This window comes from Python bivittatus, unplaced genomic scaffold (genome assembly GCF_059951505.1).
Source record: "Python bivittatus isolate LINGU-HERP-01145 unplaced genomic scaffold, Pbiv_v1 ctg000260_np1212, whole genome shotgun sequence".
NCBI classification, from domain to species: Eukaryota; Metazoa; Chordata; class Lepidosauria; order Squamata; family Pythonidae; genus Python; species Python bivittatus.
The window spans coordinates 2,276,775-2,304,548 of NW_028277055.1; the positions used below are offsets into that span (position 1 = coordinate 2,276,775).

General features: G+C 42.4%; 1 protein-coding gene across 1 annotated transcript; it reads left to right on the plus strand.

Annotated features, from left to right (window-relative positions):
• ELOA (elongin A) lies at positions 1 to 27,719 on the plus strand. Its single transcript, XM_007430506.4, has 11 exons — positions 1 to 155; positions 7,574 to 7,630; positions 8,957 to 9,075; positions 9,586 to 10,753; positions 14,824 to 14,938; positions 15,724 to 15,879; positions 17,918 to 18,015; positions 20,066 to 20,246; positions 21,310 to 21,421; positions 22,001 to 22,155; positions 24,248 to 27,719. Exons 1-11 carry the CDS (start codon positions 84 to 86, stop codon positions 24,307 to 24,309), a joined length of 2,295 nt encoding a protein of 764 aa, XP_007430568.1. The 5' UTR covers positions 1 to 83; the 3' UTR covers positions 24,310 to 27,719.
• The last annotated feature ends 55 nt before the right edge of the window (positions 27,720 to 27,774 follow it).

Below are 27,774 nucleotides of genomic sequence, written 5' to 3' on the forward strand. Positions count from 1 at the left end.
CGGGAGGGAAGGCCCAAGTGCTCCTGGGTAGACGATGAAGCAGCTGCCACTTCCGCCGTGAAGAGGCCTCGCCAGGAGTAAAAATGGCGGAGTCGGTGCTAGAAGTTGTCGGAAAGCTGCAGTCTCGGCTCTCGGGCAGTTCGGAACCGAAAAAGGTAAAAGGGGGCCCTGGAGGGAAGGGTGAAGCGGACGGAGAGCGGGTCTGGGGTAGCCGGACGACGGCTGGGGTGGCCCTGAGCGGTGGGGAAGGGGGCCAGCAGGGGCCCCTTTGGGGGCCACGGCGAAGGGTGGAAGAAATGGGGAGGGGGGCCTGAGAGGAAGAGAGGGAGACTAGCTGGGGGGTAAGGTGGGCTGCACAGCGGGTGGGGGGGGGGCAAAAGGGGTTGTGCTATGGGCGCAAAGGATGGGGGAGCGAGGGTGCAAGTGGGGCGCCCCCGGGCCTTGCTGGGCGAGCGAAGCGCTGCGAGATTTTCAGGCCCACCGAGCGACCCTCCCCTTGAGGGTGGCTCTGCGTGTGCTGGATGCGTGTAAACATCGTAGGTATCGGGGATGGACGTTCAATGGGAAGAGCAGATGCCGCAGGGAATAGCCGGGTCTCCAAGGGCAGAGCCGGGTCTTCCCCTCGCCTCCCCCCAGTCGGGACACGCATTTTAACGACTGAACTTTGAACCCGGGAGAGATCCACCTCCATTTTCATTGTGTGTTGCCGGAGGGGGGGCTGGTTTTAGGGGCTGTCCTGTTCCAAATGAATTGGGGCACTGAGGCGAAGTTGGGTGGGCGTGACGGCTTCCAGAGAGGTGGTCGTGTCCTTGGGGGGGGAGGGGCGCAAGCCAACAAAGGTTCCTGGGGCGCCTTAACGGCCTGCATGTGCGTTATAGAAATTAAATCTAAAAATAGTAACCATCATTATCAAGTGGGCTGTAGTCACCAAAGGCTTGTAGAAACGTGCGAGTCTCAGGTGCCACAAGACTGCATGTTGTTCTGTGGAAAGAAGAGAAACCTTACAGATCTTGGGGGGGGGGGGGGCTTGTGCATGCTGCCCACCTACTTTTCCAAATATTCAGGGAAGGGCAGAGCATTTGAAGATGATGCTGGTAGTGCTCTCTGAATCATCTCCAGTGTTTTAAAAAAACATCACTCCAATCTAGTGCAGGATCTCAGCTGCTTGCATCCACTTTACCTATACAGCTGCTGAAAGAAACCTCCCTTGCAATCCTGGTATTTTTGATTATGCTAATAACCTGTAAGGAAAACAATCCCAAGGAAAGTTAGAAATCTGCAAAGAAGTAACTCTGCTAAGTGATTTCCTTTGTGTCCTAAACATGTGAGAAGCAGATACAGAGGGAGGCTCTTTGAATAATGAACAATTTAAAGGGTAAAGGACTGGATTTTCTCTTTCATTTGGTTCATAGATTTCCCCTCCACCTTTTAAATCAGTATTGCTTGGCATTCTCTGAATAGTTTGTAGTTGTCTATTCGTTGAATGGGCTTAATGTAAGGATAGGAAAGAAAAGAGGTATATGATAGACCAAGTGCTGAGTAAAACACAGAATTTCCAGAGCAGATTTTTGCATCTTTAAATCATCAAGCAAAGAGACATTGCTTCTAAAAGCACTTCATGGAATTGAAGGGTTTGATATTTTATGTTTTGTTGGAAGCAATCTGAGTTACTACTTTACCTGAAAAACCAAGATCAAATGGTCCATTCCTTTGGGTGTCTGGGCGTTAGAACCCTTGAGGTGTGTATGGGTAGTCCCCAGTTTAAGAAGGAGTTCTGTTCTCAAGGTCTGTCCATAAATCAAATTTGTATGTAAGCCGGAACAGTATTATTGTATAATACTGTATAAGTAGTATTGTGTAATGAACTCGAACCATTGTATATTTAACTCGAATTTTGCTACAATGGGCTCCGTTCTTCACTATGGTTTGTCTGTAAGCCAGGCATTCTTAACCTGGGGACTACCAAACTTCAGAATACTTTGGATATGCTTTGAATCATCTGAAAGTGCAAATCTGGGGTGATCACTTACAAATATATCTTCTGCAAATAGTCCTTTAAGAATGTTGCTAGTACTTGCCATAATTTATTAAAGGACAAAAATCAGTTATGAAAGAAAGGAAAAGTACAGCTCGTCCACTACCTTTACCTTTTATTAGCGCCTGTCCACAAGTATGCTTTTGCGTCATTTGCTGTGTGTATATGGGAGAGAGGTTTATTTACTCTGGAAAATCTTGGCTTTTGCTTAAAGTGTGAAGTGAAGCTTCTAGCCAATTATTGAGACGAATGCAGAAAATCTTTTTTTGTTTTTTTCCTCATTGGGAGTTTATCATAAAGGATGTGTGATTCTTGGAGATGTTGGTGATAATCTGTGATATATTGGAATGTAGAGAAGAGATGGTTTTCTCTTCCTGTTTTTCTGGCTTTTTGGGTGAGTGTAAATGGTTGGCAAACTTGTTGCTGTGGTTAACTATGCCAGTTGGTTAAAGGGATCTCTGTATTCGTCTCTGTTTCTGAAGAATTGTGTGGATTGCTTACCTGGCTAGTTTCTAAACTTTCTCCAATAATTTTCCCAGGAAGAGCTTCCAAATTCTGTATGCAAGTTGTATTGTTGCCCTGGATAATCCCTCCCTCCCCTAGTTTTGTACTGTACTTCTCTACCATCCACTTTCATCTGTGGTAGAAAAGAGGAGGGAGAGATTTTATTCTCCAAACTGCAATCCTTTTTTTCTTGATTCATAAGTTTTCTAATGGAAGAACTTCCAGGGACAAAGCACATCAGATTGCATGTATGTCCCAGACCGTGTAATCATTAAAGCTTAGAAAAACTTGGTCCATCTCCAGTTCTGCCCCCTGCCCCAAGCTTTCTGCACCATCTGTGGATTTCAATGGGCCTGGCCTGTGATCAGCAGATGGTGCTCTTGTGCTCTCCAGAAATCCTCTTTTCTGTCTGACTCTTGTTCTGTCTACCTAATGCCCCCTTTTCCCCTAGCCACGTTCATTTCTTACTGTGCTTTATGTGAAATCTGTGGATCCTTTCCCTCTGCTTTGGCGCCCTTGATGGCACCACACTCTTAATCAGATGTGATGTGCAGATGTGCAGCCAGACGACATGGCAAACTGCAGCCAGCTGGGCTATGTTGGTCATTTGCCGGTTTGATGGGTGTCTCTCCCATCTTTGTAGTGACTGCTCAACTAATGATTCCTGGTAGCTTCCCCCCCTTTTGTAAAGATAATATTTAAAACATCTCTTTGTGATCAGGTTGGGGTCTGAGACACTGCAGATGGGGTGTCCCCATTTTCTCCCCAGCAGGGGTTGTGAAAAGAGTGGGAGTAATAGAAATGCTATGGTTAAAGCGGACTCATTTTGTAGCTACCCCAACCTTCTGTCTTTCTGTGTATGGCAGTGTTTCTCAACCTTGGCAACTTTATGGTGTGTGGATTACAACTCCCAGAATTCCCCAGCCAGCCATGCCAAGGTTGAGAAACACTGTTCTATAGACTGGAAGGAAGAGGTAGTCATAGGTCAGTCAGCCCTACCTAGCTTCATGATGATGTTATTGTTACTGTTATTATTTATCATGTTGTTATTATAACTTGTATGCTAGGTTGTGATTTGGGGAGTAAACCAATAGAAAGTATGCTTTTATATTGTGGCTATAGTACTCTTTAACCACTCTTCATATCATGGTCTCAGTTCAGACAGGCAACCCAAACACCAGGGAGCTTGATATGTTGATAACCCAAACACCAGAGTACAGTGAAAGAAATTCTGATTCTGAGTTTAAGAGAAATGATCGAAACTGCTAAAAGTAAGTTTTCAGAAATATTGGCTGCTCTTTTGAGGAAGAAACTGAAGCAGCGTCATGCAGAAAGAGAAAAAAGGATGTGGAACTGATATTCTTTGGCCAGGAATTCTATGCAGAGAGTTCTGTCTCATGCGCCTCATTCCTTGCTTTTTATTCACAGCCAGAGCAGAATCTCTCTGGTCTCTCAGCCAGTTTGGTGTAGCGGTGAAGGTGCTGGACTAGAAGTGGGGAGACCCAGGTTCGAATCCCCCCTCAGCCATAGAAGCTCCCTGGGGGACTTTGGGTCAGTTATATTCTCCTAGCCTAATCACCACACAGGGGTGTTGTTGGGGGGAATGTATACCACCCTGAGTCCTGAATGAAAAGCCAGGATATAAATCTAACAAATCAATAAGATTAATTGAATCTGGTGATGTCGGAGACCAACCTGTAGAAATGCACGTCTGAACCCCTGGCATGCAGTAAATGCATTCAGTGGCTGAAAACCTTTGTATGTGAAAGTTTTGCCAATAATGCTGTAAGTGGAGATTGGGCGAGTGCATTTGTGAGCAGCCGTAGGTTAGAGTAGGGTTTCTCAACCTCAGCAACTTTAAGATGTGTGGACTTCAACTCCCAGAATTCCCATGGCTGGCTGGGGAATTCTGGGAGTTGAAGTCCATACACCTTAAAGTTGCTGACGTTGAGAAACCCTGGGTTAGAGAATGTTGTCTGAGGGTGGGAATGAGATGAATTTGTACCAGTAATTTGTTTTGCAGGACTTAGAACTTTGGCATCTAGGCTGCTTTCTAGAAAGGATAGCATACTGATAGCGCCACAACTTTTCCTTCCCCTTTTGTTTGACAATATTTCTTTTTGATGAAAAATGCAGAGAGGAAGTTTGGCTGCAAAGGGAAAAGAGACAGAGGAAACACATTAAATTAATTTTATTTGGCCCAGAACATTTCACTTGAAAGATGCAAAGTTGGAACTGTCCAAAATGTTTAGCAAAGCAATTTATTAAAAGCTTGTTTGTAGCTTCAGCTCTTTTAAAACAGGAGCACCCAAGGTATATGTTGGCCTCCTCCATGAGCCGCAAGCATGGTTGGTTGATAGCATAGCATCACCGAAGTGGTATAGACCAATGTCTCTCAACCTTGGCAACTTTAAGATGCTTGGACTTCAGTGCTGGCTGGGGAATTCTGGGAATTGAAGTCCACACATCTTAAAGTTGCCAAGGTTGAGAGACATTGGTATAGACAATATTTGGAGCCTGGTTTTGAAAATTTCAAGATGATAGGGCTCCCTTAAACCTGTACAAATGAAGACACCCATTTCACCAGTTAACCCAACCACTCTGGTGAAATACAACTCATGTATTGGTTATAAATGTATGGCTTAAGAAATGAGATTGCTCAGCTATCTTGTCAGGTGAAATATTTTTGCCCCAGAAAGCACATTCATTGAACAAGCAAATGATCTGTTGACCCACCTTTTTGAAGTCTTTTCAAATCTTTGGACGTATGTCTTTAGAAGATAGAAAAGAAATGTATATATTTTTAAGTAGCTGTGTAAAGTAAGTGATTTGTGGTGGGGGAGGAAAAAATGTCTTTTTTCCCCCACTCCTAAAAGGCAGGCCAGGCCTGTAAACAAAATTCCTGTTCCTGAGCATCTTTTTTTTTTTTTTATGCATAGGTTGGTGCGGGGTTTTTTTTAAAGGAATATCCCCATGTCATTGTTTTAAATTTAAAAGCAAAGTTGAAATCTATTACACACGGGGAATCTGCACAGAGTTATTTTCTGGGTTTATTGGTGCTGATTCGTGGATCTGCCTGATCGTTGCTAAAACGGACATGCTGTGGATCTTGATCAGGAGGATGAGACTGCCTAGCCTCAGTTGAAATTTTGCACTGGATTCTCCGGGACTACACCAAACTCCTGATATGAAAAAGGGAACTTCTTGCCAAGGGTGATGGTAGCCGAGCTCTGGGGAGAGACTTGCATATTTAACATGTTTTCTGAATGCAGCTATAGTGGTTTATTTATCAGCTAGGAACTACAAAAATCATGGCTTAGCTCAGTGTGTCAGTTTTTATGTACAGCTATTAAAGAGGGGAGAAAATACATTTTAAGTGATGATAACAATAGTAAAATGCCTGTCAGCCCTTTCCCCAGGCTGATCTGCCCACAAATGTTAGGCTGTTTGTTCTTCTCCAATGATCACCTCACAACTACAAGAGAGGAGACATGTTTAGAAACAGCAGGCAAGTATAGAATATCTCTATCCCACTCTAGAGATATGCACAGCACTTCCTTGGCTATTTTTAGGCATTCTTCTTAAAACTTTTATAATTTTTTCCCCAGGAAGTTTTAGATAATTTTACTACATCCTGTATCTGTTCTGTTTGTTTTAATTCTTGTTAATCATTACATTTAAGTCTTTGATATAAAAGTCTAAATATTTTCAGTAATTACACCAGGCAGTGCTCCTTGAAGGAAGAGCTCACACATGGCACACTGTGCTTTCCAAGAAACCCTGAGGTAGAACACCATGCAGGAATGTATTGCTTGGATGTGGTAAAACTACATTTCCCAGGATCCCTCTGCCAACATGGAGTGTGAAAGTCCCATGTTGGCAAAAGCTGGTTGGGAGGAAGGGGCAAAGAATTTCATGCAATCAGGATTCTTTGCTAAATTTATCAGTGCACAAATCTCTTTGCCTCTTCTTTGCTCCTCCTCCCTGCCCCTAGAGATAACTTCTCTGTCCTCTTTAGATATCAGAGACTCCTTCCAAGTACTTTGTCTTCTTTTATTGGTGTAAACTCAGATGGAACACTTAAAAAAAAAAAGACTTCAGCATTAAAAGAGCTGTTGGGATGGAAGAAAGCACATTCAGCTCAGTTCTGGGTTTGAGCTCCATGTTTTGGGTTTGCCCTGTATTAGATGCAGATTGCATGTTCAACAGTGTTTAAATTTCAAGAAGAATAAAGATATCAAAACACTGCAGTACTAATTTTAGAGACCAGAAATGTTTCTGTGTACATGTAAGTCAGCTTAACCCCAGTTGTCATAGTCCAGAGATTTTGGAACTGAGACTCTCAGAATCTCCAGCTGTTGGTCATGCTGGTTGAGGATGCCAGAAGTGGTCCTCTCAGCCTGCTGCATGGATCCAGATTGGGGAAGGCTACTTTTAAAGAAAATTCATTACAATTTGGAAGCTGCCATTTGATGGACATTGTATTCCATTTGTTAAACTATTAGCTGCTTTTATGAAATGTCATTGATATCATGGGGGAAGATGAGAGTGGGTTTTTTTCCTCACTGTTGAACATTTCTGTTGATCAGTAATGCTATACGGGGGCTTAGCTAGGATGGGAAGAAGGTGGGTGAGGCATACATATGGGGAGAATTCCCCCAAGTTTTTCAAACTACAGAAAGTATCCAGAAATATTCTCCTCCTTAGGAGAGACTTGCCAGGTCAGCAGTTGTATTCTCTGCCTCTGATCCAATTGAGCTTCCTCTTACATTTGATTCACCATGATGGTGGGTCTCTGAACAGATCTGAGTCTGGCAGCTCTGGAGCCCTCTGGTCAGACTACCAAGTGGGGGTGGGGGTGCTGCAGATATAGGATTTTTGCTTTGCTTCATTTGTCCCCAAAATGTAAGTCTGTTCCCTCCGTAGCATCTTAGCAGCTCTGTGAGTTTGGTTTCTGATCTTCTTGCCCACTGTGGAAGAAAGAGCTCTCCTTACAGAGCTGATTTCTCAACCCTTTTGTGTTTCCCTCTGCAGTTGATGAAGAGTTTGAAGAGGCTTTCTGAATTGCCAATCACAATTGACATTCTTCTGGTAAGAGTTATTTTGAAACCTAGTCCCACTGGAGATTCAAAGCATTGCTGTCCATGTTGGAGGTTCTGCTGAACGAGAAGTTGCAAATCGGAATAAAAGTGGGTGATCTGTCTGAAGATTTTATTTTTTATTTATTTAAAAAGATTTATATGGCTGCTCATCTTAAACAACTCTGGGCGGCTCACAACAGCAGTAAAACCCAATAACTATAAAACATAACTATAAAACAAAACCAAAAAAAAACCCATGGTGCCATAATAATCTTCTTGGATGAACTTGGTCTTTTTCTGAAGAGACAGAGAAGCAGTTTTGAGGCTGAGGCTGAGATACCTTGACTGATCGCTGGGAGCAATATAGGATCACTATAGTTCTTACTTTCTTTCAGACCTTTTGGTGACTCTTTCTACTCTGACACAGTATCCTTTGAATCATCTAAGCCGGGATGGAGCTAAGTCTGTCATGTTGTGATGGCTCTATCCTAATTACAAATGGGAAAGTTCAGAAAGGACCTGCAGAATATATAAATATCTTGACTGCTGTAATGCGCTCTACATGGAGCTGCCCTTGAAAAGTATCCAAAAGCTTCAGTTGGTTCAGAATGCAGTGGCCCGCATAGTTTTGTGCAAGCCTAGATTTGCACATGTGTCACCTCTCTTGCAGGAGCTGCATTGGCTGCTGATTAGCTTCCAGGTCCAATTCAAGGTGCTGGTTATCACCTTTAAAGCCGTACATGGCTTGGGGCCAGGTTATTTGAAGGACCGCCTTTTCCCAATTTCATCTGCCCGACCCACCAGATCGGGGAGGCAGGGTGTGTTATGGGTCCCCCCTATTAAGGAGGTCCATCTAGTGGGACCGAGAAGGGCCTTCTCCATGGTGGCTCTCTCCCTGCAGAGATAAAACTGGCCCCCACCTTGATGCCCTTCTGCAAGGCCCTGAAGACATGGTTTTGCCTGGGGGTCCCAGGTCAATCTGGAGCCCATCAAATGGCTAGTGTAAATGTGTTGTTGTCACCAGGGGGGTAGGGTGGGTGTAGTGGCTTTTGAATTTGGGATTTTTATTCCTGTAAGCCGCCTGGAGTCACCATGAGTGAGTTGGGTGGCCATATAAATTGCTTAAATAAATAAATATAAAGAAAAATGTTTTATTGCTTCACATATATCCTGCTAGGGCATAACTTAACTGCTTTCAGTAAGTCACAATTCGGCTGGGCTGATACACTGCATTCAGCCATAATTGGTTTATTTATTTTGGGCTTAGCATGTTGTATGAACCCAGATGTTAACTAGGCATCATTGTCAAAGCTGGTTTTCTACCTCCTTTCTGCAGGAGACTGGAGTAGGAAAGACTGTGAACGGTTTACGAAAACATGAACAGGTTGGGGACTTTGCCAAGAACTTGGTAGCGAGGTGGAAGAAGCTTGTGCCAGTTCCGCAGGAAACAGAACGGTGAATGGGTTTATGTAATATCTGTGCTCTCTAATGTGTCTTCTTGGTAGACAATATCCTCATATAGTTCATCTGCTGCCCTCAAGAACAATTTGAAGCTCTGTTTCCTGATACGGCTCCAATTCTTGGTGGAATGTGCCAAACTTCCCTGAAAGCTTTAATAGCAGGAGAGAACGTAAACAAGGAAAGAACAAGATGTTTTGATAAAAGAATGTGAAGGAAAAAGAAACTTGTCTTCCTAATTGCAGGGTTATTTCAGAAACACATAAAAACAGAGATCTAGTAATTGAGTCCACCCCCTTACTCAATGCAGGAACTCAGATGAGACATACAGTACATGTACGAGCTTATAGTCATATAGTCTAGAAACAGACTAAAAAATTGAGTTATCAGACACAGCAGCATCCTGTAGGAGCAAAAGTTAACAGGTTGGCTGCATTCTGTTTCAATGTTATTAAGAGCTTAGTGCTTCTCTACTGAATGTAATTCTTTCTGTTTTTCCTTTTTAAGGCATAATCTTGAACCTATAGAACAGGGCTATGACCGAAGCATCTCTCGGAAACGACAGCGAGACCTGTCTCCCAAAGAGGATGAAGAGGTCTACTCAGGGGCATATCAGCCTTCTTGCAGCCAGTCGTATGAGTCAGATTATGGAACCAAAAAGACCAAGAGGTATTCAGACCCTGAGAAATCCCATCATGCTGTAAGCTATGGTATTCCAGAGGACAGGACATGGGGGAGAGAGTCCTCTGACCAGGAGTGTTCTGACTATGGGCATGCAGTCTCACCTGAGCTCAGCGAAAGTCCTCAGGAACTATATATGGAGCTTTATCGTGCTGAAGAGCAAGAGAGGGAGCAGAAATCCTTTTCCCGAAAGGTGAATAAAAGCCACCAGTTTCAGGACAGACAAGAAGGAACTCATAATAGGAACTTCAGTGACTCTCAAGATAAAGCCAGTTCAAGTCGGAGCAAAGAGCCTAAATCTTCTCACAAAGAGAGGCAGCGACCAGATGCCAAGGGAGAGGAGAAGGCATCTGCATTTAGCTCAGAGAGACTGCCCAAAGGTTCTTCACTCCATGAAGCTTCCTTGTCAGGCGGCAGCAAGGAGAAGCTAAAGGCCCTGGACAGCATCAAACGAGACAAGAAAAAAGATGGCAGCGGCATCAAGAAGGAGAAGCCCCACATTGACTTGGAGGACACCTTGGATGACCATAGGAAGAAACCAAAAGCACATGACTTGGAGAGAGCCAAACCAGAAAAGATGAAACTTAGCTTGGAGGCTTTGTATGGAGATCGGGAGAAACAGAAACCTGAGGGTGATTTGTCCAATAAGAACAGGGAGAAGAAGAGTTCCAGCAGCTTAAAAACTCCTGAGGGAAAATCCAAAGTCTCTGAGCCAAACAAAAGAACAGTAGGCTTTTCCCCTTCCAGTCTTGGAGAGGGAGAAGTGGAAGATGAGTACGAACAGCCTACCATGTCCTTTGAGTCCTACCTGAGTTATGACCAGCCTCAGAAGAAGAAAAAAAAGCTGGCCAAGCCTACAGCACCAGTCCCAGAGAAAGACAAAGGGCATAGCAAGCAGAATGGTTCCAAATCCAGTGCCAAGAGCTCAGACTCCAGCCGGAAAACTCACAAGCAGGCGAGTGAGAAGAAGCAGTCGGCATCTAAAGCAAAAAAAGTAAGGGTCTTAATGGGGAACCATTGCTTCACCGGTACCTTTTCTCTCAGGCAAAGTGATGTGAAGGCAACTGGTACAATTAAGGACTTCAGTAGTCCAGTTCACACAGCACTCTGTCATAATATGGCTTATTTGGTGTTGGTGTTATGTGTCATGTGCACTGAGCCATCATAGTTTGTAACTCATTGCTTATCAATAGGCCTGATGTCTGAACTCAGCAAATGATGGTTCCTTCAGCAAATTGGTTAAGCAAATCAGGGCTTACAGGATGTAGAAGTCCATTTAGCACACTGAAATGAATGCCAGACAAATGTTCTGCAGGCTTCAAAGACAGCCTGCACTTCTGAACGTTTGGGCCCATTAATAACTAGTTCTGTCTTCTCTACTGGAGGCTTTTCAGATATGCTATAAATCAATATCCATTGTACCCATACTGGTTGAGGTTGATAGCAGTTGTAGTCTCATCCTTCTGGGAGGTGCCAGATTGGAAAAGGCTGAATCTAGTAGGAAGTGAATCCTATTTGAATTTTCCAGACTGAGCACTGAAATCCATTGAGAATGTTTAAATTCTCATCCCTCTCTTTGTGAAATACATCCCTCTTTAATAGCTTCCATTTTTTGATGTGCAGATATCTTACAAACTCTTTGCCTTTTTAATTTTTTTCTCAGTGAGAATGACACACCCAATATTTACCTGTAGCTGCATTAGGAGGTTATGTTCACTTATTAAAAGTATTGTTTCCCCAATAAATCCCCCAATAAATGTTTCTCAACAGAGAGGTGCAAGCATTACTGGTACATAGGTACATTTCTCTCCCCAGTGCAAGTGAATGGGGATGTCACTTTGTTTACTTGCTCAGGGAAGCAGTTCCTTAGTGGGGGGAGACCTTCATGTAACATGGGGACAGGTATTGATGGTCCCAGGGTTAGAAAGTACATGCTGGAAAGTAATTCCCCAAAGAAATGCAGTCTTGTGAAATCTCCTCATGTGGAAAGGCTGCAAATTTTAGCTTCTCCCCTGTTACTGTATGTTGGTTTGGCGCAGATAGGGCTGCTGTGAATTTTGTGCCTCTAAAAAGTTCACGTTATGAAAGAGAACAGCACTCTGCTTAGGGTTTAAATAAATCGAAGAAAAACAGTTGAGTGTATGAGGCAGTGCTATGGAAAGCAGAGTTAATGCATGTCTATGACATCAGCTTTATTGGTTTCAGGAGGAAGGAATGTTCTTGAAGTTGCAAAGAGGACAAAGTGTATGTAGTCTGATAGGAGATGACAGATTGGAACCAAGACAAAAAATGGTTGCTCATCCCTCATTTAGATTATCTGGTTCATAGGTTCCCACTTATTCTTTCATAATTGACTCTTAATACCTGGAATTTTACTTCTATGCAGATTTTCTAATGCAGTTTCTCTCTCTCTGCAAAGCATATATCTAGAAGCGAATATGTGTAGCTCAGAGTTGAACTGTGGAGTCCTTGGGGTTCCCTGAGCTTGGTTGTTTTCTTGCAAATGTTTCATTACCTGGCTATGTAACTTCTTCAGTGCTAGAATGGAATGGGGTTTGCTCTCTGATTATATACTGTGGCATGCCCTGCCAGTGCTGGTGTGGGTTTTGTTTTGTTTTATTTTTTTCCCCTCCGGTAGTTCCTTGATTAGTGTATTGTTCACTGCTTGATTGTATGTCTGGTGGTAATCTTGGTGTTAATCTCTGCTTATCTAGGTGATGATTGCTGATGAGGAGATGTTCTGGTCTTTTGTTTTCCTTTCTATTGTCTCTTTTGAATAGTGTGTAGACGTTGTTTATGTGCCTGTTGATGGCTGCCTTGTCTGAATTCTATCAGAAGACAACCCACACTAATCAAGGACTCCATTACCAAAGTAACAACCCAACCTCCAACAAGAGGAGCTATGTAAGAACATTATTCAAACAAGCACAAACGCATTGCAGCAACCCAGAACAGCAGAAAAAGGAAACAGACCACCTATACAACATCTTCCAACAAAATGGATATCCACGCAACTTTATCGAAAAGTGCCTGACTGCTCAACCTACTACAACACAACCAACACAAGCTATGAAAAGGATAACACTGCCATACATCAGAAACGTCTCAGAAACTGCCTACAGACTATTACAACCACATGGCATCTCCGTAGCACACAAACCAAAGCCCTCCAGAACATTTTAAGCAAACCAAAACACCCAGTAGCCCAAGAAGAAAAAACAGGAGTCATCTACAACATACAGTGTAAGGACTGTAACAACCACTATGTAGGACAGACAGGCAGAAGGCTTGCAGAGCGTATCCATGAACACCAATTAGCAGTCAGAAGACACGATGAAAACTCCTTAATCTCACAACACATGGACAGACTTAACCATACTTTCAACTGGGAAACTGTCAGCATCTTAGACCAAGCTAGATCCAAAAATGCAGGGGAATTCTTGGAAGCTTGGTATTCAGACAAGGCAGCCATCAACAGGCACATAAACAACTATACACTATTCAAAAGAGACAGTAGAAAGGAAAACAAAAGACCAGAACATCTCACCAGCAATCATCACCCAGATAAACAGAGATTAACACCAAGATTACCACCAGACTTACAATCAAGCAGTGAACAATACCCTAATCAAGGAACAACCAGAGAGAAAAAAATAAAACAAACCCCCACCCCCACCAACACTGGCAGGGCATGCCGCAGTATATAAACAGAGAGCAAATCCCATTCCATTCTAGCACTGAAGATGTTACCTGGCTGGGTAACGAAACGTTTGCAAGGAAACAACCAAGCTCAGAGAACCCCAAGGACTCCAAAGCACACATCTGAATTGTCTCTCGCTTAGTGCCTAACTTGATGAAAGATCAGGATTTCCAGATACACTTGGACTCCGTCCTATTGTCCCATCCATTAAGGCCAGTGGGATTTATTCTGAGTGACGGTTGTAGTCTGACAAAGTCTGGAGACCCAAAGTTGAAAATGGGTACAGGTTTAAGAATGAATTCCATTTCCAAGGTCTGTCCTTAAGTCGAATTTGAATGTAAGCCAGATGAGTATTATTGTATAATATTGTATAAAGTAGTATTGTGTAATGAACTCAAACCATTGTGTATGTAACTCAAATCATTGTGTATTTAACTCTAATTTTGCTACAGTAGGCTCTATTCTTAACTATGGGTTGTCTGTAACCTGGGCATTCTTAATCCAGGGACTACCTGTATTCCAGATTTTTGTGGGTTGTTCTATTCTCCAAATGCTAATCTGGAAGCAAGACTAAATTAACCCAGAAGCCAACAACTTTTCTAGACAGTGAGCAGCATTGCGCAATCTTACTGGAAGTTGTAGGCACCAAAAAAAAAAAAAATTCTTTGTACTGTTCAAGAAGTTGCATTAGGGAGAAGCCCCAAACCAACAAGCAGAGAAGTATATTATTACTGCTATGGTATTGATATGAGCTGTATTGAAATGAATCATTTGCTTTTACCTTTTTGTTGAGTTCAGAACTGGCTGACATTTTTGCAAACCAGCCAGGCTGTAATCAAAAATACCCAGCAGAGAAATATTAAGCTACACATTTCCATTGTTTGTGATAGGAATGTATACATATTTAAAATAAAGTTTTAAAATTATTCCCTAGACCAATTTTTCTATAAATTGGTTGAAGGGCAGCACTCAGCATTGAGAACCACTCCCCCTACTTTTGCAGTACTAGGCAGAAGATGAGAGGGCACAGGGATTGTTTTTTCAACCCCCATCATTCCCAGTGATAAAATACTCAGCGTGTTTTGAGTTTGCCTCCATTGAAGTACAGCCTACTCAAAATGTTCAGTGAAAACTTTTTTAATGAGTCTATTTGGTTCCAGGGGTTGTTTTTCATGCACAGCGCTCATGGAAAGAGTCTCTTCCTCCACTCCTTTTTTTTCTTTTAGGCCATCCAGGGTGCCACAAACAAGGGACAGGGCTGTGTGTAGAAAGGAGGCTGGGACACAATTTTGGGAGCTAGAATGTCTTTAGTGGACCTGCTTTGCAAAGCTGTCTTAACTGAACATGGGGTTTCTCCCCTCCAGATGCTCATTGATGTGGTGCCGATGCTCCCTGATATCCCCTTGCCCCCAATCCAGGCAAATTACCGCCCTCTTCCTTCGCTTGAATCGATCTCACTCACCCAACCAAAGAGGAAAGGTAATGTTGGGGCAGAATCTACTTGAGAGTCTCTTTTACTGTTTCTAAATGTGGGCGAGGGCAGGTTAGGTGATACAGACAAAAATCTGGTACAACTTTTGAATTTTTCATTGTCTTTTATTCACTTGTATAGACCTCATTACTCCTGGGAAGGAGGAGGAAGATTGATATATAAATATAATTATAATAAGAATAGATGCCAATTTGGATTCAAGGAAATAGCTGAATTGAATAGTTCAGTTGCTGGTTGATAGTTTCTCTGATGCTTTCTGAGTAACTGATAAGAAGGAATATGATTTGGGCTTTGCCTCCAAGCCCACTGCATCTTAGTCGTTTGATCATGAAGATTTTCTTTATGCAGTGAGGAATCATCTTTATCACATTAAAAGCACTAATAAATCTTCTTTTCAAAGCACAAGATAGCATATGTTCACTGTCCCCAAGCTGGATTTATTCCCCTGAATTGGAAGTGATGGTTTTCGGTGAAAAGGCCTGGGCAAACTAAGCCATGGGTGTGCATGTGTGTAAACTTGCTATATAAAAGGCATGTCTGGTAGCAGTAAAGTGCTAGGTATCCAGTGCAACTACTGGGAATTTTCCAGGATCATCTGGTGGGCCACTGTTGGAGATGGAAGACTCACCTAGCCATTCCCATGAGGCTGTAGATAGGGAAGCTCAGTGGACATGACCTCCAAGCAATGTTTCAGGTCCTCTGTGACCTCTGTGCTGGATACCCTGGTTGGTAGTGAGTCTTTTCTCTGCTTTATCTTCCTGTGGCCTTGCAGCACTCTCCTCCCCAACTGAAGAAGATGAGGCTGGTTTCACGGGACGTCGGCTGAATTCCAAGATGCAGGTGTACTCGGGTGCCAAAACCGCTTACCTTCCAAAGATGATGACTCTTCACGAGCAGTGCATCCGGGTCCTCAGCAATAATATTGACTGTGAGTTCTGCTGGTTGTCCTGTTGGCTGCATAGCTTGACAGGGGACTTAACTGGGACAGCATGCAGCTTTTGACTCCCTGTGTTGAATACATCTGCCACGCAGAGCAAATGTTTGCATTAGAGGGCTGCTCAGCTCATTGCTCCTCCATCCACCTGACTTGTTCTCTTTCAAAACTCCTTATCTATTCCAACATGTTAATTTCTGACCTTGGCTGAAACTGAGGAGGAGGCAGGGAAGGCGCAATTAAGGCAAGAGCTTCTGATGAAAAGAGAAAGAATGAAGCTGTCTCTTCCCACCAACACTTCTGTCTTGTGACTACCTGTGCATTACCTTTGCAAGGCAATGCTGGGCTTAGGAAAGATCTCTTTGGCCTTTACAAGGATTTCATTCACACGTTGTGTAAAGCTGTGGTTTGTGTATAGTTTTGTTAGCAGAAACAGTGGAGCTGAATAAATAAACTACACTCTCAGTGGATCTACTGAAAGAGACAGTGGCATTAAGTAAAATGTCTCTTAGTTTTGTAAGAAAGCAAGAACCCTACCAAGAGCAGCAGTGCAGATCATCTTTCCAGTTGGGAAAACTTAAGCTAACAAACATGGCTGAGTATATGTGTGATGCAGATAGAAGGTTCTTCATCTTAGCTGCTAGGGAGCATTACCCGTAATGAGGCCAGTTCACTCTTAGCTTGCAGACTTGGCGTGATCCCTGCCACTGTCATTCCAACAGATCTGTTGAATAAATGTTACTCGCTGGCTTTCTGCAATATATGAAACTTTAAAACCTAGCTTATCAATCCACAACTATTATGTTCACTCAGTGGCCCATCCAGAGATCAACATAACATGTTTAGCTTAGCACAGTGTGGGAACCCAACCGCTACAGAGATTTGCCCTAAAATCCACTTGCCCCAGGAGAAGCCAGTTCTTGAAATAGCACAAGATTTAGTCTAATCTCTAATAGTAAGGACAAAGTCAGTACTCAGAAATGGGGCTGAGAATAATAACTCCTAATCAATAACCGGTGGGCCTGGGGGCGGGGGTTAACAAAGCTTTCAAAGCTTAACAAACATATGTAGCTTTCACTGTGATTAGGCTACAATACAGCAGTTGCCCTACCTGGCTGGGTTTATGTATTGTGCCAAGTCACAAACTATGATTTATAAAATCACAGTGGCAAAGCTTATCCAGAGCATTAAGCCAAATCCAACCTTGGTGTCTGCTGAATATGATCATGGCAGATTTAATTTTACTTGCAGAAGTTATGGCTGTGTTTTTACCCTAGATTTTTTCCTCTTATTTCATCTCTATTATGATCCCGTGAAAGAAGAGCTTCCAAGTAGAAATAGGAACTATTGGGGGGGGGGGGGCTTTCCTCTTCCGCTTTCCCCCTCCCCCAAATCTCTTTGGCTTATTTCATTTATCACCATCGGAATCTATTGTTGTGTCTGTCTTAGATGTCTCTTCCGTGACCTTTCCCAGCTTCGCTGAGTGGGTGATTGCACCCCATGTTTCTGACACACGTTCCTCCTGCTGTCTGAACAGATCTAACAAACCTCTCCCATTTCACAGCCTGGGCTCATCCATTGTACCAAGCCCTGTGGTGATTTTTATGGCTTTGATTTAATGTTTTGTGTGACTCCAGCCAATCATGAATCCTTCAGGAAACCATGGTTAAGCAAATGGGTGAAACAGACTATGTGAGCCATCCATTGTGTGGCTTATTATCGCCATTTAGTCCTAAAGCGATTGGCCACACTGTCTCTCCTTGCCTTCTCTCTAGCTGATTGGGGACAATTGATTTGGACATCTGTTAATATTTAGGTTTTATATTTTGCACCCATGACATTATATGAAGATCATGGTTCTCTCTGTTACCTGGAAAGTATGCTGCTCCTTCTATTCTTACTTAGCTGATTCCATGCCTCTTGGTTTTCAAAAAATGCTACCCTGTCCTGTACTGTAAAACCAAATACCTGTTTCCCACTTGGAGAATGTGCCTTGCAAATGGAGAAAGATCTGTCTGTTCTTTTCTTACAGCAATCTACGAAGTGGGTGGTGTCCCATATTCCGTGCTCGAGCCTGTCTTGGAACGCTGTACTCCAGAGCAGTTGTACCGCATTGAGGAGTGCAATCACGTGAGTGCTATTAGATGGGAGGCTATGGGGAACCGGGTGTATTGATCACCGATGATTCTTCACCATCTGCACCAAGACCAATAAGTGGTTCAAATAAGTGTGATTTAGTCTTCAAGGATTCTGCTTACCTCTGCTTCAGGACTTAACATTAGACATTGCTCCAATTTGCAGCACCACTGTCAAGAACAGTGGCTAAATTTTACTTACTACAGTGCTTTCTCCCTATTGATGTAACACAAAAACAGCTGGAATCATAAAATCAATACCATTTGTGGAACAGTATATTTAAGAAAAATACTCTGGTTTCTCTTCAGATCACATAAATGTGCAAAAAAAGAAAATGTAAAGGAGAAAGATAATTGAAGGACATTATACTTAAACGTATAATAAATATAAATGTTCATTATATAATTAGACATGCCCTCCCATAACAATCTCTTATAAGAAGAGATGGTAGTAAAACAACAGCACTGTGGTTAGATAATGGGGAAGATCCTCAGCCATAGAAAATGAAGCTTTTTGAAAAAGCAGTGCCTTTCAGAAGCTGTTTGTTTCTATGCAGGTAAAATCATTTTGACCTGTCCTGCAAGGTGAATGAATGTCTCTGAAGTCCTTGGCACTACATGTTACCAGTACTACTAAATGACCAATTGGCATTTGGGGTTGGGGGGGCAGGGGTTGCATTGCAAGCACAAGCCATTGCAGCGTCCCCACCCTCCGTAAATGTCTGGACCAGCCACTAGCTAAAAGGGTAATTGGCAAGTTTCCTTCTGTGGCAGCCTCTCACATAAAGGATAATAGTAATGAGTAACTTAAAAGCCTGCTCTTAGTAGCCCTGTATGCTTTCCAAGCACATTCGGCAGAGGGAATCAAATTGGACCTTGGTGAAGTTGCCACCTGTTTGCCACCAGCTGTTGCTCTCCTTAAGTATTCCTCTGGGGTATAAATAAAGATCAAGTGAGATAGAGTGACTTTAGAGATGGGAAGCCTCTATGAAGTAACCCCTTAATTTTCTTAAACCCCATGAGGATGAATGGCACCAAGATGACTTGGGGGCAGGTGATAAAAGAAGTCTCTTAAGAAGAGCCAAGGAGGCTCTCTGGTGCACCCCGAGGGCGATTCTGTAAGCCTTCACGTTGCTTCCTTTATCGCCAGTCCAAAGAGCGTAGAGGGTAGAAAGTGCTGTTTTTCCAAAGTGGTCCTTGCTGACAAAATTGGTTCTATATCCCTTCAGTGAATAGCCCTAAAAGAAAAGGTTTTTATTTCTTGCCAAAAAAAAAAAGGGGGGGGTCCATTTCCGTATGAACTCTCTAGCTGAATCCTATTCAGCAGTCCTATCAAAAAGGTAACGTATTAAGTAACCTAACCCATCTCCCCCATGTTGTGTTCGGGTTGCTGAAAAGAATGGCTGCAGTCAGTACTGAGGTCAAGGCAGTGGCAACATTCGAACCTGGGACCGTGTGCCTTTTAAGTGACTGTTGCTCTTGCTCGATATTCCAGGTCATTGTATGTTTGAGAATATTTTTGAAAAGTGTATGGATCGACTGTTGGGAAAATGAAGAATGGAAAAGTGCGGCGATATTTTCCAGTTCATTTATTTATTTATTCATTCATTCATTTACCAAAATCAATATGACACCTACTCTTCTGATTTTAGGCGGCTTACAACAGATGTGATAAAACAAGAACTTCATAAAATCCATCCCCAATCAATAATAAATTAAACAGTTAAAAACTATAAATAACTGCCATCTAAATGAGCCTAAAAGCTCTCTTAAAAAGGGCAGTTTTCCTCCTCTTCCAAAACATCAAGGTAGGAGCAAGTTCTTCCTTATGTATACATATGGATTAGAAACTTGGGGTTTTGTACTATTTCCCTGGTTTTTTTTAAATCTGAGAGTATTCCTTCCAATTGTCAAATTGTGCCTTGGACAACTAGATCTTAGCTCATAAAGGTTTTGAACTTGTATGCCAGAGGAATAATTCTTTGTTTACCCTTTCTGAGGTACCCCAACCTAAGGCTCATTTTTCCTTTGCTCTTGGCCTCTAGGTTTTAATTGAAGACACAGATCAGTTGTGGCACAATCATTGCCAGCGTGATTTCAAGAAAGAGAAGCCAGATGAGTTTGAGTCCTGGAGGGAAATGTACTTACGTCTGCATGACGCTCGAGAGCAGCGACTTCTCATGCTAACACAAAACATCCGTTCAGCTCACGCCAATAAACCCAAAGGTAGAGTGCTGGGCTGAGATAACACGGGGTGAAAAAAAAGCAGCTCATTTTTAAATCTGAAAGGTGGTGGGAAAAATGGCTTTTTCTTTCTTTCTTTTCTAAGTCCTTGTGCAGTTATTTGGAAGGTGGAAATTTAGGGCTTTCTCTAGAAATAATGTGAAGGGAACAGCTTCCCCTGTAACATTTGAGTGTCACGGCACCAGGACAGGATAAATAATGCAGAATTACTGGCTCTTACAAAGATTCCACATGCTACTGAAGTCTTAAAAAGCCATGACTCTAGAAAGCCTCTGCTAAAATTTGGGACTGGAGGAGCAGCAGTCCCAGAGAAGATCAAGTAAGTTTTATATGACAGCTTTCACTTTGTCTTCTTGTAGGTGAAATTCAAATTATCTTGATTCAATTCTAACAGATAGATCCTTTCAGTGATGGCCTTTAAAGTTGCTAGTTGCTGGTTCAAAATTGGTCTGGCCTGTTCTGGCCTGTTTAAAATAAGATGTTTTTCATGCTGAAACATTGCCTGCTGCTCATCTCTGTACATCACCGTTCCCCATTCTAGCCCCCTCCATGCATGTTGGATGTTGACTCCCATCATTCCTTTGGCTGCACTGGCTTGGAATGAAGAGAGCTGAAGTCCTGCACATCTAGAAGGTGCCAGGTCTAGGATGGGCTGCTAGAGATCAGCTCATAGAGAATAGCTCTGTGGCCGTTTGAGAAATTGGCAGCCCTACCTGGCTTATCAAGGTGGCACATTCCAAGTAGGATAGAGTTCCCTGTACCTTTAATTCTGAGGATGGTAGTGGTTCCAGTGAATAGTGATACCTATTTATGAGATTGCGGGTCTGACTTGATGTGCTCTTTTGCTGAAACTAGCCTGTAAAAGTCTGCATGCTAGAAACAAAAGCGATCGTAGGCATCACCATGTCTTAGGAGAGATGGGGAAGAAGAGGATTTCCACCAAAGAAGAGAGATCTTTTTTAGCCATCCTCCTCTACCAGTTATCAGAAGGGTCTTCCTTTCAAACTTTCTGGGCTGACCTCTCTTGGTTTTGCTCATCTTTTAGGCAGAGTAGCTAAGATGGCTTTTGTCAACTCAACAGTCAAGCCACCCCGGGAAGTGCGGAGAAGACAAGAAAAATTTGGGACTGGAGGAGCAGCAGTCCCAGAGAAGATCAAGTAAGTTTTATATGACAGCTTTCACTTTGTCTTCTTTTTGACGGGCGGAGGAGCAGGGACAAGCTGCGAAGAAAAGGAATATTGGAGGCTATGTTTACCTGCCTTTCGGCATCCATTTTGGGAGGAGATGCAGCGTCATGGGTGATACGATATGGCTTGTATCAGACACCTGTGTACCCCCCCAGGTATCACCTGTGCTTCCAGCACTGCTTTAGTATAGCAACTGTGGATCCTCCTACGATTGTAATGAAATAACTCTCTTTGAGAGAAGGTAGTGTTTATCAACCTTTTAAAAAGAGGCGGTGAGCTAAGAAAGAGTAACTGGGTCCCAGACAATGGGGGAAAAAATAAAATTGATTTTTCCAGATCCACTTCCTGGTGCTTGAGTGAAGAGGAGTAGTTCATTTCCAGCAACTTTGACTGTTCCTGGATGACGCTCATTTTCTGGGCCTATTACAGTCCAGCTGTTAGCTCTGGCTCTGCTGCAGAAATTGCCTCGGTTCCCCGGGGCGAGCACGTTTCTGGAGTCTGCCCTGGAGAGGTCCTAGCCTTACCGTTCACCATCTTCTCTTTCCTCAGAATAAAACCAGTGTTCTTCACAACAGCTAAAAGTAGCGTTCACACAGAAGAGGAACAGTCCTATGACAGGCCCAGTACTAGCAGCGGCCACTCAGGTCCATCCTTGGGCAGCGCTTCATCAGTTACCTACGACCCGAGGAAGCCCCCTGTGAAGAGTAAGTGAGCTGAGGCATCCATGCCACTTTCTTCGGCAACTGCACGTTGTAGCAAGGCACAGATCAGTGTCAAAGCTATAGGTGGAGGCTTCTCCCAACATGCCAACCTCCGGGTTTGTGGGACTTCAACTCCCATGATTCTTGGATATTGTGAGAGTTGAAATTATATCTGGGGCTCTTCTGTTGTGTTGGAGAAGAGGCTGAGGTAGCATACTTCAGTGAAGGGATGGAGAGAATAAGCATGCCATCTTCATACTACTGTTGCTTAGTAAGGAGAGATGTGACCTTTAAATAATTTTCTGGTGAATTATAGAAATTGCTCAGAAGCTAACAGTTTTTTTCTGTGACAAATGAACAGCAGTGAACAAGCCTCCCTAAAGAGTGGCTTGTTCACTGCTCCTGTGCATCACACGACCATGGGGCAAAACTGTCTTGTCTAGTCCAGTTGTTGCTGTCAGCTTCTGAGACCTCAGAGTGGGTTGGGTGCTTTTTCAAGTTTGCCTTTGAAGCTGTGAGAGCCAGGAAGTAGAATTTCTCTCTTCAGTGAAACCTGAATTGCTCAGGAAATTGAATTCTGCAGTCTCCACCTCTTTCTGTGATTTATGTGCAGTGCCAGAGGATCAAGGAATATACAGCCCAGAAAATCTATTTCTTCTCCCCTCCTCAAGACCTCCAAGTTGTTCCACTGAGTTAGAACAGCAGAGGTAGCACTGCGAGGCTGTTTACACTTGATGATTAGAGTGCTAAAGTATTATATGCTTTTTCTGTACCTTAGAATGGAAGGAGGGTAGGGAGAAGAAATATTACGGTTGGAAGGGGCTGCGTAGGCTCCCTCTTCAGTGCAGTAATCCAAATTAAAGCATCTCAAACAGAAAAAGATGGAAAGAAGGAGAAAGTGTGCTGCAAACCTGTTTGTAAAGAGAAGGTTGCTATTTGCTTTGCATAAGAAACGTATTAAACAAGCAAAGCTAAGATCCAAGGTTTATTGAATCGGGTGTGTTTACAGAACATTCTAAACCATAAACCCATGGTTGGCAAGCCACACATTTCTGTACTATAATTTATATTTAATTTTTGAAAAATACTAGTGAAAGCAATTGGAAACAAAATGTATTAATTCCATTGCTAACGATTTGGAAAAGGTATATGCATAAAAAGACTGAAATAATTCAAACTAAAAAAACAAAACTTTAACATGAAACTAAAGAAAGCAATGTGATGATACAATGAAATATCTCTGTTTTTCTGCAATACAGTAGAAAAATAATATTTTTATACGTCACTATAATTCTTTTTTTAAACAGTTAATTACATTCTAGACCAGTGTTTCTTAAAGTGCGGTCTGAGGTCCCCTAGGGGTCCCCCAAGAGCCTCTCAAGGATCTGTGAATTCAAAATTATTTGCAGATATTGAAGATATTTGCAAAAATGTTAAACAATGTCACTCATTATTTTTTTGTTTAAAAAGGGATAGGGCTTTTTCATGAAAAATACTTTATGTTAATATCTAATGGGTTTAATATTGTTATTTTTACATGATTCAATAAATAAATATTCGACAAATGCATCAGTTTTAATTTTTGATACAGTAAATATTGATAAATATAACCCATACAAACAAAAGCTGTTTTGGGGTCCTCCATAATTTTTAAAAGTGGGAAGAGGTCCTGAGAGCAAAAAGTTTAAGAAACACTATTCTAGACGATACAGAATCATATCGTACAGTCTTCCCCCTCTGCTATAAAGGGCTAATTCAGGGGCATGGTTTGGTGGGCAAACCATCTGGTTTTGTGCAACTTGCAGCACTACAGCCAAAATTACAGTGATGTGTAAATGAGTGTGATGTGTACATACGTAAGTCATTATGTCCCTAGAGAAAGAAATCTCTAGCCACTGAATGACTGTGTGTCTTGCAAAGATTTTTTCTACCTGCGAAATAGAATTTGCTTACTTCCTTCATTATATTTATAACTATGAAGAGTGGAAGCCTTTTCTTTTAAATGTAAGTCCAGAGGGATTGTATTCTGTATACATCTGTATATCTTGATGCAGCAGCTCCTATGCAGTAACCTTTCTTTTTCTCTGTTTTGCAGAAATTGCACCTATGATGGCAAAGACTATTAAAGCTTTTAAAAACAGATTTTCTCGAAGATAAAGGAACCCAGGCTTCACTGAATGCGAAGGAAAAATCTTGTCTTTGATGGAAGCAGTGCTTACAGGAAAATGGGGAGGAGTTGGGGAGTCCTTGAGTTTCCCAAAGCCCTGTTTAAGACCAACAGCACAGTATTGTTCAAAACCACCTTCCAGTTCCTCCCTTTGTTCCCATAACCTGGTTTTATCTGCCAAATATTTTGCAGATGTGAAGTCTTGGCACCTGGCTGAGACATGAAGGTCCACAAACTATAGCTCTTTCTTCAGTCTCTTTCTTCTGGACTCCAGAATGGAAAGAGTACCGCCTTCCACCATCTGCAGTGTTTTTCGGTCCCCCCTCGGCCACTGTGTAAGACTCCAGATCTCCTCTCCTAGTGTCCACTTTGGAAGATCATCTTTTTTTGCAGATACTGTCAATGAAGAAAGCCCTTTATGATTGGCGACCGCTGCTGAAGGACCTGTTGGGAATTCTAGAATCTTGGTCAATCCTCTGGCAAGTGATCCCCAGCCATCACTTTCTTCTCCCTTCTGTTGTTCAGTCCCAGCTCTTAAGCGTTCATCTCATGCCTAAAACCTTTATGCCAGGTACATGTTGATTTCCCATTCTGTATGGGGACATCTGGAGGTGCCAGTCTCTTTCGTCATTCTGTTCATTTGGCAAAGAAAAAAAAATAAAGTAAGAAATGGTTACCCTTTATTTTAAACTCATAGGAAAAAAGCAGCACAACATTGGACCGAGGGACAACTCAGGAAGTGAAGAAAAGTCACTTTGCACAAATCTGAATATTAAGCATTCATCTGAGTTTTTTATTTTAAAAATGAATAGTGATGGTAGAAGATATGGAGGATAGGTTCCCCCCTCCCCTCCCTGTTTTGAATTGAAAACAAGGACTTACCTTAGATTTTCCTCTTCAGTCCCTCCAGTTTAGTCAGAAAATATTTTCTGGCTTTTGACAACAGAACAGGCACTTTAATTCACTGTTATCCTTTAAAGAGCTCCATTGACAAAACCCCTCTCATCCAGGAGTTTTGGATGCCCCAGAACGCAGAACATGGGCCAAGCCAAGGGTGCGGGTTTTGGTCTGGAGCTGCAGCATCTGCTGTGGAATAATCTACAAGAACATTTCACACACAGAAAAAGCCAGGGAAAAGGAGTTTTGAGAGTGGTCCGTCTGTCTTGATCCTCAGACTTTGAGGGAACTCTCTATTGGCTACTGCTATTTTAGTGCTGGAGGGAACACTGAGCTGATAATACTATTTATGCTGATGTTGATAAGTGTGTGTTGTGGGGGGGGGGAGACAGACCTGGTTTCGGAAGGCTTGATGGTGTGTTTTCTTAGTGCCATGGTTGAATGAATGTTGACATAGGCAGGTTTATGAAGGAACCTGGCCTTTTCCTGATATCATGGATGGGGGAAAAAGAGGTTCTCCCAATGGCCTTCTGGTGCCACCCTTCTGAACTCTGGCCTTTGGGTTTTCTGCTGACCCCCAATTAGTCACGGTAGTAGCAGTCACAAAGGCCCTACTAACTTTTAAAAATGGTAATTCTTCTATAAATGTAGAGCTGGAGGGGACTATGAAGTGTGTGCCATGCGGGATAAGAAAACCCTCTTGATGTTCTCTGTCCAGTCTAACAAACAATGTCTCTTGAAGTTCCAACTTTTTTTTAATATATAAGTGCATATAAAATTTTAATTATATGATGGTGTTTGAAAAAGGCGCTGTCTCCCTCATGCAGTTTTGGAGCTGATTTAAAATCCCCAGAAACTTTGTGTAGCTTTTTAAGTTAATGATGTGATGTTGAATTAAAAAAAAAAATCATGCTCCTTTTGCTTTGCTGTACTTAATTTTGTGGTATTTGACTTAGTTACTTATATATTCTTCTGTCAGTTGTCGTACGTGGTGTATTTTCTCCTTTTCATAATTGGATTTGGTGGCAGGAGTAGACCAAAGGAAAGAATTCTCAACCACAGAAAGGAAAAGGAGATTTACAGGAGTCTCTGTTGGTCCAACTGTTAGCTTGGAAATACTGGTGGATTTTCCCCCCAGCCCCTTTTCCCATTCAAGGAAGTATCTGGAGAACTTGAAATAATTACCTGGCTGGAGCCTCTTTCTTGGCACTGTGATATTCTTGTTTTGCAGCAGGTTTACTGCAGGACACCATTCCCAGTCTGATACAGCACTTCCCAGTTGTGTTGGACTTCAACTCCCATTAACCCCTGCTGGCTACAAGTTATGGGGTTTCCAGTCCAATACACCTGGAGGATAGATGCTAGGGAAGGTTGGGTAATGCTATCAGGACACTTTGTTGTAGCACAAACCTGTCACCAGGTGGAGTGACAGCAGTAGTGGATGGTAGCCGCAAGAGTGACTTTTCAAGCTTGTGTCAACAACAGGCCTTGTAGGCTCATTTTGTCAGCGATGGGGAGATACCCTTTAAACACAGTTGCTGTTGCCTTCTTGAGCAAGAACAACACTTCTAGGTTAACCACTGCATTGTTGGTACTGTTTATGGGTGACGCCATTGGATATGTTCCACTATAATATTTTGGATTAGTTGATTACTTTTTCTCATTAAAATTACAATTCAAATAACGTACCGCAAGCTTACCCAAGCTAGCATATTCCAGATGTTTTAGGCATCAGTTCCCACATTCTTTCCCAGTGCTGTCTCGGGGGATTCTGGGAACTGAAACGCCAGCACTGCAAGCTGGATTATACAGCATTTCCATGGAAAGGGTTGTAGGAACTTCCAGATCATTCATCCCTCTCTAATGTGGAAGGTGATTTTTATTTTATTTAATGTGACTTTAAATTCAGGCAAATGTTACATGAACTGGCTTAACTGCATTTTGGAACCTCCTTTTTAATGGATGGGGGATACACAAACAGAATCAGCTGCAGAGTATGACAACTCGGCTTCTGCTTCTCATTGGGGATCCCACATATTTTAAAATGGGTGCGATTTTCAGTTGCACACTACACATGAAAGAGCCATATGAAAATGTGGCCCCCTGCTGCTGCTCCCCCCCCCCGCATACTACAAGGAAAAGGTAATACGTTTGCCTGTTGATTCCCCCCTTGTAAATAATTTTCTATTTTACTTTTTTTGGTGGTAACTATCAAGATAAATATTTTAATTAGATAACTTATAAGAAAGGAATTACATTGTGTATCAATAAAAGCCAAACACTGGAATTTGTCTCGGTTACTTTTTTTCCCCAGCTCTCAAGACATGGAACTGTATTCCCCTCCCCCCCCAAAATAAAGTAATAATTCCTAGACTGTTCACCAGGCCATGCTTCTATGCCAAGAAAATGGGGGAATGGACTGTGAAAGATAATTGAAATTTTTAAGCTATAAACAGAGGTTCCATGAGGACTTGATGAGGTTTTGTGAGGGATTAAGGGCAACAACAGAACTTCACTTAAACACAGGCCAAGGACTTGCATAGCAATTTTTCTAAGAT